The sequence below is a fragment of the Bombus affinis genome, chromosome 8 (assembly GCF_024516045.1).
Source record: "Bombus affinis isolate iyBomAffi1 chromosome 8, iyBomAffi1.2, whole genome shotgun sequence".
Classification (NCBI taxonomy): Eukaryota; Metazoa; Arthropoda; class Insecta; order Hymenoptera; family Apidae; genus Bombus; species Bombus affinis.
In genome coordinates this window covers 8,760,695-8,774,228 of record NC_066351.1, presented here as the reverse complement: position 1 = coordinate 8,774,228, position 13,534 = coordinate 8,760,695, and the positions used below count along the sequence as shown (strand labels likewise).

The 13,534-nt window shown below is 37.1% G+C and overlaps 1 protein-coding gene across 9 annotated transcripts in view; it reads left to right on the top strand.

Moving 5' to 3' along the window:
• The window catches only part of LOC126919557 (nucleolysin TIAR-like), a 583,207-nt gene that overhangs the window by 436,139 nt on the left and 133,534 nt on the right, over nt 1-13,534 (top strand). For all 9 annotated transcript variants that reach the window (XR_007711695.1, XR_007711694.1, XR_007711699.1 and 6 more), the window contains one exon: nt 8,367-8,454. Coding sequence is in view for 3 of the 9 variants with exons in the window: in XM_050728939.1 (XP_050584896.1) it covers nt 8,367-8,454 (88 nt within the window). In the remaining 6 variants the exon portion in view is untranslated. The remainder of the gene's footprint in view (nt 1-8,366; nt 8,455-13,534) is intronic.

Genomic DNA, 13,534 nt, shown 5'->3' with positions numbered 1-13,534 from the left:
TACCTAAACTAAAATCTATATTTGATTTTTCTTGATAGTAAGAACATCTTTTTAATTATACTTATAATAGTACATTTAATAATTTAATTCGGTTCCTTCTTGTCTGACCTCTTCATACAGAAATGATTCGACCAATTTAATATGAATTGAAAATAGATTGAGCAGTTGGTTGTTAAATAGGCTGACAATATGCAGATTTCTTTTAGTTATGCTACTATCAATGCCAAGAAGTATAATAGTAAGCCTAAGGTAATCTCGCCATTAATTTAAACCGGTCATGATAATTAATAATTACTATTACGGAACTGATGTTGGCACTCTTCTGTTTTGACAAATAACAAACTATCTAGGTTGGCGACGTTTTGTTATGTATAATGTCCGTCATTTAATTTTATCGGGACACGCCGGATATCCATTTAGAAAATTGTGCGTGTTAAAAAACAGAAGTAATATAGAGGAATGAGCGTGGGTGACAAACATTTCCTATCACGAAGCACGCAATGATAACCATAACAGAACTATATTAAAGAAATAGACACAACACATGAGATACCGCACGCAATCGCGCGTATATCACCGGCAATGAGAGCCTAAAATTAGCCTGTATAGAAACAAACTTTGCATGCAAAAAAAAGAGTATTATCTAAATGCTGAAACTTGTGACATGATACGCTTTTAAAAGTGCTGTTCGCGTGTCGGTAATAATTCCATTTTATTTGAAGGTGCGACTCGTCTTATTATATATATATGTTATATTAAAAATAATCATCTAGTACCTGATACCGCTGTAATTGAAGAAATTACAGGACAAAAATTAGAGGACAGTTCTATTTTCCAATAATTTAAGTAAACCAACAAAGATGAACTCGATCAAACTCGAGTCAATCTTCCAAACGTGCTATAAAATTATAGCCAACTAATACCTAGTAAAATGCTTCCCTACTTTCGAATATGAAACTTTCGAGTATAAAACATATCTTTTGTTTTTCTTTTCCTTCGGATACATATAATTTAAATGTTAAAATCGCTTTCTTATTCTTGCTATTACTAACCTGGATATCGTTCAATTATTAACTAAGAAAAACGGCGGCGCACGTTTTATCAAATATTGACAACTTTCTCTTCATTGAATGTCCCGAAAGAAAAATAACTTTCAATTTTCTTGATCGTTCCGCGGCTATTAATGGCCCTCTGCCGGAGGGTCGAGGGAACGTGACGTGATTGTAAAATCATATGTAACGAAAAAAAACAGGTCACGAATACAGAATGGTCGCGTGTCAGCTGCGTGGTGACCCATATTTCTCGACGAGGAACGTAAGCCAAGTCCAGGCTTATGGGCACCACGTGTGCATCGATGCATCGCTAGGTTTGGAAGCGACCAACCAAACCGAGATTCAATTCTGTTCACCCTGCTAGGTTTTCGCCGCATGGAGAATTAATAGAGGTTTCTCTCCGTGTTGGTAACATGGCTACCATGCTCTGATCGTAGAGGCTAGGTACATACGTTTCCTTGAACGTGGACGCGTGCGTGCAAGTCTCAAGGGCCGCCAGTAGTCTCTCTAAATCAACGTTTCACAGTTGCCTCGCAAAATTAAGGAAATCCTTGATCTACGAGCCAACCGTTTCTCGATTCTTGATCTATGCCCTACGGGATCGCTTCGAACTTTTGTGCATCCCTCTTCGCATTGTCCTGCTTCAATGGAACTGACTTCTGACCCCGCTCCCCGTAGCAGTCGCATTCCATTCTTACCCTTCCTGGCCGTATAGAAATGTCTCGTAAGTTCAACTGCGTTCGTATTATACGAATCGTCCAGTGATACGTATTGCGACCAAGAAAGTCCGTGCTGAAATTGCCAGTTTATCTTGCAACCTGACGCAACGTTGCGCTTGTCCCGATGTGCTGTACATCAACGGAGATTTGTATACGTTCGATTGTGGCTCGATCGAATGGTGCACGGTCGTAAAAACTTGAGATTGCCCCGTTTCAAAGCCAGCTATTGCGGTTTCCTTTTTCTAACGTGATGGCAAACCGTGACTTAAAACTGCTTTGTAATATCGGCTGCACGGTCACGGTTTTTAATCGATTTCATCGTTTTACAGGGCTCTAGACAAATTAAAATCCTGAGTATTAAAAGCACTTACTGTATCGGAGATAATTGAGTTTAAAAAGGGGAAAATAATACGGAATATAGAAATTGCAAAGACTTGATTTGAGAGTGAAAGGATTTTTAACAATTCATTAACAGCATTTTTACTCAAAATTCTTTATTTATTTATTACGGATATATTGTATATTGTGATACCAAAGTAACAATTTTCTTGTCACTATATTCTAAGGTTTTACGGATTGTCACTATATTCTAAGGATTCGGTTAATGATAAATTATTTGAAACTTCTAGATGCTAATGAAGATGACATTTCACTGTATAATTTTAAATTGTACGCAGTTACCTTTACGGCTAGCACAGCAAAGATAATGTTAAGCGTAGAATGTTTCAAAGAATGCGTTCCCCTTTCGTCCACAAGAATCTAGCTATACGTTAATTGTAAAACTAACATCCTTAGAGTTCGAAACTGTGATAATCCGCGACAGCGTTGCAACAACATAATTACTAATGAATACATGGTGAGAAAATGAAGGAAAGCAACATCGAACAACTTCGAGTTTCAATCTGCGCACTACGTTATTGCTCATTCAAATCCGCTATGTAAAATTTAATGTAAAGCAATCCAGGCTAATTAATTAATTAATACACTACGTCTTTTCTCTACCAGAGACAATTTTTGGGAGGCAGGGAATTCAGGATTCGCAACGGGGATTGATTCGTAAATATTTGGATACTTGTTAATCTTATACAAGATGTGTCAATTAAGGCAGATTATTATGGAAATGACTTACTTGTTCAGAAAATTTTAATCACATAAGATAACGATTAAAGTGTACAGTGAATATTTGTCAAAACTACTTCTAGAAGTTATTATAAAGTCAAAAATTATACGTTGTCCGTCACAATGCGTTAATCTGGACTTCGTTAAAAATATTTATGCACATATATATTTGTATATAAATGTATCAATGGATTTTCAATATAAATATAACGACATTGCATTAAGAAAGCTGCAAAATATCACCAAAAAATAACTGATCAAATAGACGATATTGACATATGCGATAAGTCGATTTCCTTAGTTAAAGATTAACAAGAAAACATTTAGCGAGATACTTATAAACGTTGCACACACGCGCATAAGCATTGCATGCTGCCAACACCATAACGTGACTTTGGTAGTAGCCTTATTTCACAACGTATTCACGTTTTCCATTGGCGATATCCCACGATCGTAACGATCAGCGTGATAATAATGACGTTTATACGTTCATACCTAGCGTCGACATTGCAATCGCAGCGAACATCGATGACGGTGACGATAATAAAGCTGTGCCACAATTCCGTCGTCAAATGAGAATCATCGTCCTGTCGGAAGGTAGAGGGAAAGAGATAAAGAGAGGCTTGGCAGCAATAATAAATGATGCCCCATTGCCGCTGCTTTATTGAAAATCCAGTTTCCCGCTTAAACGACCCCGAATAGGTAGGTGTGTCGTGACTTTTGATGCCGACGTCGAATTTTTTTTGACCAGCCAACTGTCAAATGTCACTGCTTCCGTCCGAGTCTTGCCCTCGCTGCAATAATTTTTTTTTACTGATAAGACTAACACTGCTGCGTTTAAAAAATTGAAAGAGCCGTTTTAGCGTTTTCATCGTGCGTTTGTATAAATTGTCGAAGCCAGAACGATAACATTGTGTTTGGTTGCGGTGGTTAAATTAAAAATGAAATATCGAAACATCGTCGAAATACCAATTTTCACAAGCGTCTGTAATTCGTTTACGGTGTATACGTGGAACGTAAATCATTATTAAATATGTAACAAATGAATTGAAAGTAGAGGTTTCTACACTTTCTACATTGCTAAGGCAATGTGAATGCTAATCGAGGCGCACATATTTCAGATTTTATCTTGAGAGATTTGAAACTTGATATCGAAGAATAAATTTCTATGCGAAATATGGAGTGTTCGTTTGCAGAAATCATTTCAAAGATATTGGTAATATTAGAATCTGTTAAAAATTGTATTTCATTGGATTTCTCTTCTGGTTTGAAAGAGGCAAACTTGTGTTGCCTCTGCCGATCGCGTTTGAGGCTAATGTTCACAATAAATTTTTATACAGGCAGACAGCTAATAGAAAATTCAATAACGTTCCGATGTGGTTCTATATCCACCTTAGTGCAGGTCTCTTCATATAAATATGACAATAAATAGTACGAGATATCGTTGAAAACGCACGTCGCTATATTTTATCTCCGTCCTCCGTTCCTCCATTTATTTCCGTGTCGACATGACTGAACCATATCAGAAAGTGATATAGACACGAACGCGGTAGACTGCTAGAATAGAAGCTGTTACGTTTCGAGTAATAATTTAGTGGATATCTTGTCTAGAAACTCTCTGTCTGAGAATCTGGTGAAGAATGTTCAACGAAGATCATTTGTATACGAAAATGATTTATGCGCATTTGCGGGGGGGAAATGTTTCGTGCATCAATAACGAAAAGTGGAGCAACCCTTGGCAATTTGTAAACAACGCAGTGAATAAATTTTATTATTACACGACGCATAAATTCAAATCTAATTACAATAAATTTATTCTTTGTTAATATGATACAATCTTTAACAAATGTTATGTATCCTAATCTACATATATCTGTACGTATAAAAATATTTTACGCTGTATTTTCGACTCGTTCGATCATGTAAAATCACATCTTCTTCTATTCTTACTAAACATCCTGCATAACAAACAAAGACGCAGGCTTTTCGGAATAAAATTGATTCGAATATACGAGTCTATTAAAGAAACAATATTTTGAACAGTCAAAGAGTATGAAAAACGTGTTCACACTATCAAGTTCGAAGCACGAGGCTGGAAACGAAGCCGTCGGCAAAATAAAGTTTTGTCAATTTCCTGCTGATTTCCTAATAGTCCGAAGATCCCGGTGCGATGTGATGGTGCTGGCAGTGGAACGCGGAGGGGAAGATGACGAGGTTCGGGCTAATTCACGAGAATGGGCCACTGTGTGTGCCCACCGGAACCTCCAACCAGTGAGGATAGACCATCAAACCGATTGTAATCAGACCACCCTCCGTTTCCAACGCTCCCAACGCCTACCTTGGCCCTCTATACTTTCCTCTGGCGAAATACTCGGTTCGTAGTAACTGACGTCCGGACCGGGTAGCTCCTATAGCTGTAACTCGATTTTCGACTACTCATCCTGACCTACCCGTTGCCGAATAACCTGCGGGAGGTGATGAAATGAGTAGAAGGTAGCGAGTAACAGAAGGGACAACGGCAGAGAGGATATTGGCTAGAAGGAAATGTTTATCCAGACCATTTTTCCATTTTCGATCATGGAGCGTCCATCCTAAGGAACAGAAAGAAAGATCGTCTTGGCTGTACGGACCTTAGGATCGTCCATCTGTCCGTCTGTCCTATCACGTATGCAGATCGATAGCCAATTTAACCGCAAAGGGCTCTCTCTCTCTTTCTCTCTACGAAACGACAGAATCGAATCGAGCTAACCAACCGGATGATCGAGTTGCTTTTTGATCAAATTCAAATTCGTAAGTTGAAGTTGTACCGTTTGGTAAAGGTCTGCGAACAGGCGACCACGGCGGGGAAAAAAATGCAAATGGGGTCAACAAACCGGGCACGTCAATAGTAGAAACGGGGAATGTACCTTAAAACTGTGGAGCAAAGTGGAGCAATTAGGGATAGAGTAAACGAACCAGATTTTGCGGCGGCAAAATGCATATTCAGCGAACTCGGAACAACCGGGCCGCTGTACTAAATCGACGGTTTTACTGCGTCTTTCCTGCTTGGTGGCGCAAATATTATTTATTGCCTTACAAAATTTCCATAGCTTCACATTAAAGATTCCCATAACTCGTCGAACGGTGCAGTTTTCAATCTTGTCTGAGTCAGCGTTGAGCATGATCGTCTTTAATATGCGTGTACACTTCACCACAGAGTGCTACACCGCGTTGGCCTGTTGTGCCAGCTTCTCTTCGAATTTTGTTGTCGATAATGTATTCCTGTTCACGGGGCATCGCATATGGCCTCGATCGTTATTTGTATTGCCGTTTACGGGACCCGTTTGATGGCCACTGTCACCTAATTTAATATTTAACGTTGTGGATTATTATAATTTTATTCGTCGCCGCAACTCGTACGAACTCATCCTATCGAAACCTATCAGTATCATCGACATTGGGCTTATTTGAAAATCAATGCTATACTTGCTGTTGGTAAATTCGGTTAAAGGAACGTGTTTGCGTATGATATTAATTACTCGTTTACAACAGTGTTTCGATTAATCAAGAGAGGTAGAATTATTCGAAAATCTGTGCGATCTTTCACCACGCGGCATATTAGTTTATTCGCTTCTCTTTTTATGATGTTTGTCGTCGAATTCCGATTTACTCGAATAAGCATATTCGTTGTTTTTTCAGTTGTAGAAATATAATCCGAATGTTTGCTTGTTTCGAAATTGGAAAATTATTGTCTTTTTTCTACTCTATTTATCGATATTAGCAGTTTCCATTTTCGGATAAAAAGTATTTTATGCAGCATGAACGAAGTATGAAACTTAGAGAATAACGAAGTTGGTTGAAACAATTATTTTCTAAGCATTTTCGCTGAAAATAGAACGATTGGTTAATTATTTTTTATCACATATAATACTCAATTACAAAATATTCGACCTACTATAAAACTAGCGAAACAAGCTCTTAATTACAATTCAACGAGAATTGTTGTAATGTTTGTCGAAAGCAAATAGATAAAATCAAAAAAATTACGACTACTTTGTATTTGGAGTTCTTCCACTTCAAACGTCATCTTTAATAGCATCTCTATCATTTTGAAGACATTCAAACCAATAAAACGGCATGTGACATTAATACGTGATTAATACTTAACCACCGATATTAATACGACGTGCAACTTCCTTGTGATTTCTTCATTTTACTTAAAATTTGTTCCTGTAATATTCTCTGGCAATAAAATTTAAAAAAGAGAATTATAGAGAAAAAGAGAACAATACTTTTATAAACACATTAAGTCAATTTCTGAAACATTATAATCACTCAGTACGTCAACAGAAATTCAGTCTTGTTTTTATTATTTTATTTCATTTTCCATTGCTCCCGGTATACTTTCAAATATCAAAAAGTTCTTTAAAAATATGTAACTTTCGATCGAGTGCTGCGTCTTAAATATTATTCTTGGTATTTTCGGTTTGCTTAACAAACACCGCCATTCCACAAGGTAAACAGCCCTTAAAGCTTTGATGGAAAGATATTTTCGGTATCCCGTTATTTTTACACGACGCAATCTAGACGTTGACTTTCTACCGTGATTCCGCTTCCAATTGAATTTTCTTGTTGAGATACATAGCGGCGTCGGTGTTTCCCGGCGTTCTTTAGCGAGTTTGCATAACAAAGTAAGAACAGTCGGGCGCATTATTAGAATACACGGGATTTTATCTAATGTATATAGCGAGACTAGCCGCCGTTAAATTACTCTTGCAATTTTAATAGAAACAATGAAAGCATGTTTACCCTCGCGTCCAATTTTGTGCTCGCCCGCTGTTCCGCCGGCTCTATAACGCAAAGACTGCCTCGAATATTTAAAGACTAAACAATACTTTGCTTCTGATTTTCTAATTTAAAATTGTTTGCCAGCTGCCGAATATCCCGACCGTGAATTAATTCCGACTATCGCGAACCGTCGTGGTTTTATCAGGCCACAAATTCATCCAATTTTCCATGAAACGCAAGGATAAAGGTATACACGCTGTATACGTCGCTGTTCCAGTGAATAAGTCAATTGTGAAGAATTTTTTATGTTTGCTGTGAATTGCGACAATCCGAATTTGTATTATCGTCTAACGATTGACGAAATTGTTATTTTTGACGAAATAGCAATATATCGTGGAAAGGAAAGATTACGTTTATTGCAATACGAATTAATAGAATGACGAAGCTTAAATAAATCGTGAATTTTGTTTCTATTTGTGGTAGAAAATGTTTTACGTTTTGGCTTCTAAATTCTATTTGTGCAATTTGACGGTTCGGATATTAAATAAAATATATGAAATATATCTTGAAACGTAACAGGGATTTATATAGAATTATAAAATAAATGTTACTCCGACTATTCATATTATTACTGTATTTTCAACCATTTTTATCGTTACGCTTCTTTTCAAAGAATTCTTTTTAACGATTTCACGTATATCTTTTTCAGAACACTACCACATATTCGTAGGAGATCTGAGCCCAGAGATCGAGACGCAGACCTTGAGGGAAGCCTTCGCTCCTTTCGGCGAAATCTCGTAAGTCCTCTTAATCTCGCTCATTAAAGACGACTTACCGTTCTCTTCGTAGTATACGAGTGATAATATAGCGATATAACGTGAACGCTGATCTTACGTGCATGCAACAATAACTAGCCGTGCTGCGGTTCAGAAACATTTTATACAGCCAAATCTTCCAGTTGTCTTTATTTTTGTCCAGTGTACAAATACTTGCATTATCATATATTACGGCTGTCGCGCATAATATGTACAAAGAATACGGGTAATTATTTTATTAATTAATTAATTGTTTTATTACCTGACAGCGAGTTTGTCATTAGGAATTATAGTCATACGATAAAAGAAGAAGGATGATGATGTCTGAAACGTCTACTTTAACTCGAGAAAAGAAGCAACAATTTTTAATCTTGTTTTTGTTAATTACCATTAAATCACGGTTTTATTTTAATTTGAAATTAAATCGATATTTAAATACAAAAAAGCTACGTTTTCGTTATCGATATTTAATATCAATATTCTATATTTTGCTAATCTTTAATAGAGAGTTTGTGCCAAAAATTCTTTTCATAGAAAGGTAGATTTGTTTCAATTTCACCAGGTAGTTGCTATATTATCGATATAAAGTAAAGATGAGACCAAGTGGAAGGAAGATTGTAACAGTAGGTATTTTCAGGATGGATACATTCTATAGTATACTCGAAATGTGTCAATATTCCTGGATAACTTTGTGCAGTGTACAATCAACTCTATTGTTGACAATTGTATTGTCCTCTTCTGTTGATTCTAAGAGAAAGGACCAACAGTTGCAGTTAAATTGAGCAAATTCTGTTTGAAGTATGGGAAAGAGAAGGAAGATCTGAATATTTCGTTTTATCAATCGCGCGGATTTCGCCGATCTATTTCCCCTTCAACGATCGTTATGCATTGACGTTTGCACGTTTAAAAAATACGATGCGGGATTATTGGTCGAATACGCGCAGTTTTCAATGTCTAATAGCAAAAACGAACAGACAGAGAGGAACAGAGAAAAGAAGAAAAAGGACAGTACGAATCGTATGCGGTTCCATATGTAAATCATAAATTCGTGCAAGCGTCGATGTCACGCGTATTTTTAATTTAACATCGCAACGTGAGATATATTTTTTTCCTCGTACGCACGTGGTTGTTTAAATATTCACTGCGCTTTCAATCGTGAAATCACATTCGCCAAAGTGTGTATAGTATTTTGTTATCGTGCCTGCATGAAATATTATATTTCGCCGCCGCATGGAATTCCATGCCTGAGCCGTAAATGATATTAACCATTTGCTGATATTTTAACATCGAAATGACAGGCGCATATTGATCGAATTCACGCATAAAAAAAAAAACTCCATCAGCAGCGAGATCACGGTTTTATGTCATCGAGCCTAGCCTGCATTGAATATTTCGCAATGAGTTACGTGTTTTTACTACGTACATTGCACCGTAATAACGATTTTCTTATACCCTCTGTTTTTATTATTATTATTATTATTATTATTTATTTACACTCTCGGACTTATAACGAGATTTATGGAACAACGTAGTTTTACTTTTTCTTAATTCGCAGAGACTCCAAATTATCCCGCGGTCAGTTGGGTGCATCGTGCAATTATATGTACAGTATCATTGTCTGGGAAGTTCGTTACTTTTTTGACAGATGGTATATTCTCTTGTGGATTTGTTGAGATTAGAAGAGAATTATTTATTATGAATTTCTGTTACATAATGAAATACTATATAAATAACGGGCTAATGTGGAACAAATATTGCTTCCAATTAGGAAGTAAATGCGCCAATTAATGAATCAGAGATTGATCAGTGCAAAATAGAAAATCTAATTGCCCATTATTAACGATTTGTAACTGTAAAAAATGGTTCCTTAAGACGGATTGGTTCCTTCATATTATGAACTTAATTACCACAACATGGTTATCCACGATAGCTAACTATGATCTAAAGTTCATGTGCACCGTTTACAATTCACGATACAATTTACATACGCCGTTTACAATTTGCAATTTTACCATAGTATCGTACAGTACCGTTCATGAATATGCTACGCAAAATTGTACAATATCCATAATAAAAATATTTGTAGGATTATAAGAAGAGCGCGAAGAATTATCATTTTACCCTCCGACACGTAGTGTTCCCACTGACACGTCTGAAAACTATGAAAACAGGTGAGAACTTTCGACAATATTTTCGACACATTAAATTGCATTTCGACTCTTCGCAAAGACAAAAACAAAATTGACATTTTCAAATCAATTTGCCAAAGTGAAGCGAAATGTTCGAGATAATCGTATATCGCACGAATCCGATAAAACGAACGAAACTTGACAAGAAATGGGAAAAATAACAAAAAAAAAAAAAAAACCAGCGAGAAGCTTTAAGAGAATTAAAAAAAAAAAAACCTAATCTCGAATAATGCACCTATATCTCCGGATACCCGTGTTCGATCGTGGAATGGGGCTTTTCATACGCGCAGCGTTCCATCGTCAAAAAGAGAGGGTAGCGGGGAAAAAAAGAAGAAAAAAAAACCCAAAAATAGTACTCGTTTAAACCCTGACATTTGGTGGTACTCTTAATCTCCGAAATCCCCGTGTATCTCCGGGAAGCATTCGTTTGACAGGAAAATCCGGCGGTAAGTTCCGAGATCGTGGACCTCGATGTGAAATCCGAACTTAGGGTGACATTCGCGTTTCGGCGGCGAAACAGCTGGAAGTAGTAGGTACAGTTCGCGTCGCTTGCCACAAGGAGACGGCAGAAAAATGGGGCCCTCCGGTAAAATCGATTCAAACTCTCTCCACGAGTACCTAAGCCGCGCTTTAAAAAGCTAGTGAAAAATTGCCAGCGGTTTTCCTCTTTCATTTTGTTTTCCCGCGCCGTCCTCGTGTCCCCCACCTCCTCGTCCCTCTAACCGTCGTGTTTCCACCCCTGCATGCTGCCAACCCCTTGTCGGCCCCACGACCGCCTTACCCTCTTTCTATGCACCTTCCACCTCCGGTTTCTTTTTCTTCCGTTCCCACGTTGCACACTCTTTCTTGACCGGCCTGCGCCAGAAACGCTTTTCTTATCCAGCTCACAGTGTATGGCAAACACTTCAGATTAATTGTATGCTCTCCCTGTGGCTGCCGATCGGTCCGTCGCTCGACACCTTCGCAAAATCGGTTGTCGAGAATTCTGCCATCCTTAATCGAAATACCCTATCCATCATTTCGAACCAACGGAGAAAAAGCGAAGTTTTATCATTTTTTCGCCATGTCTTTGTTCTTCTGCGTTTAATTTAAAATATTTGATCGTTGTTTCGTAACAGTCAGCGTGGTAATAACGTTAACCGAAACATAAAGAACGAGCACGGGGAATTTCAAATATTTCAACGTGTCAAAAAATTGAAAGAATGATTGTTAAACGAATGAAGATAAAATTTAACTGATCTAACTGGCACGAGTTATGATTTTCCGCATTAATGATTCACTAGTTTCTAACAGCAGGGTTTGGAAGATTATTTAGAAATATATGTTACGTAAAGTATCACTTAGAATTCCCACGTTAATTCTTCCGCTATAATCTTTGTTTCTGAGCTGCTGCTAGAACCTCTCTAATTGCCCTGAAGAATCCTCGTATCCGTGCAAGGATAGGCGAACTAGCACATATGAATAACAGCCGCTTGTTAGCCACACCAACACGCCGCTGCATTTCTAAAACTTCTACTTTTCAAACGTCGCAGTTACACTCCGCTGAAAAACTCTCCGACTGCCACAATGCAGACAATGACATTTGAGTTTTTAACCCGGAGGGGTTTCTTCAGATTTTACCCGTACTCGTTTGTGTACGTAACGTACACGTTAAAAGGATATATACGCGAAGCCGGAGAATGTATACACGAGCAAATAAGCGTGCGAACGTGACTGGAAAATGGATGATAACGAGGAATCGCGAGCCATAGTGGACAGGATTGTAAATTAGAGGAGGAAAAGTTTGCGAAAAGAACGGAGTAGCGAAAGTACGGGACGAGAACGAGCTTTGAGAAACGCTACATTGTCGTTTATCGTTACGTATCGTTTCCTTGAATATCGTTTTATGTTCGTGTCACGGTTGTTATCTTTGTGCTTGTTATCATACTGCCGAGAAAGTTAAAGACACATCCGTTTAAATGAAAAATTTGTCACAGTTATAATTAATAGTCATATACTTGCGCAATTTGTTTTATCTATCGTTTGATCGGTCGACGTCACTTTGAATTAGCTATATATTTGTAGTCAACGCACGGTTAACAAAAATACTCAATTTACGATATTCGTCGCGTTAGCAAGTTCGTTAGTTCTTTTCTGGACTTTTGAATTTCCTAGAAATTATTATAAAAATATGAAATTTAAGAGATTTGTATTTATTCTAATACGATTAAAATGTATGCAAATACGTATCGCGTTCAACAAATCTTCTTACATTGTAACATGCAAAATGTCTCGTAATTGATAGCACAAAGCGAATGGAAGTTCTATACGGAAAAAAATGTAGAACCGTAGAATAATATTTTTTTGATACGATTTGTTTTTGAAAAAATTGGCTGCAAATATTTGCGTTGTAACTATCAAAGTCAACGAAAACAAAGTCCCGGATGAAAAAATTCTGCTTTGTTTTTTTCCCAATGTTTTTGTACGTATGTACGGAACCTTGTTTTGCTTGTATCACAATTGCAAGACGCCTTTCTTATTACTATTTCTAGTAGGAAATTATTTTATGGCGATGTATACACGTACATGGTGTGCAAATGTGCAGAATCGCTTGGATAAATATATAAACAGTTATTCGAGAAATGTTAATTACCATATTATTTTATCCGAACATATTTTGACCAAGGTTTACATTTATTATTTTAGAAGATGCAGAATTTATTATAATGATGTTACATTAAACGTGGTTATAGCCCCTTTTTCAACAAGTAATGTAATTTAGAATTGGAGACGAAAAAATGTGTAATACGGTCATAAATATTAATGAGAAGCACGTTAAGCTACATTAAGCTAATTAAGAAATATACGTATTCTAAAGAGGAATACATGTCTGA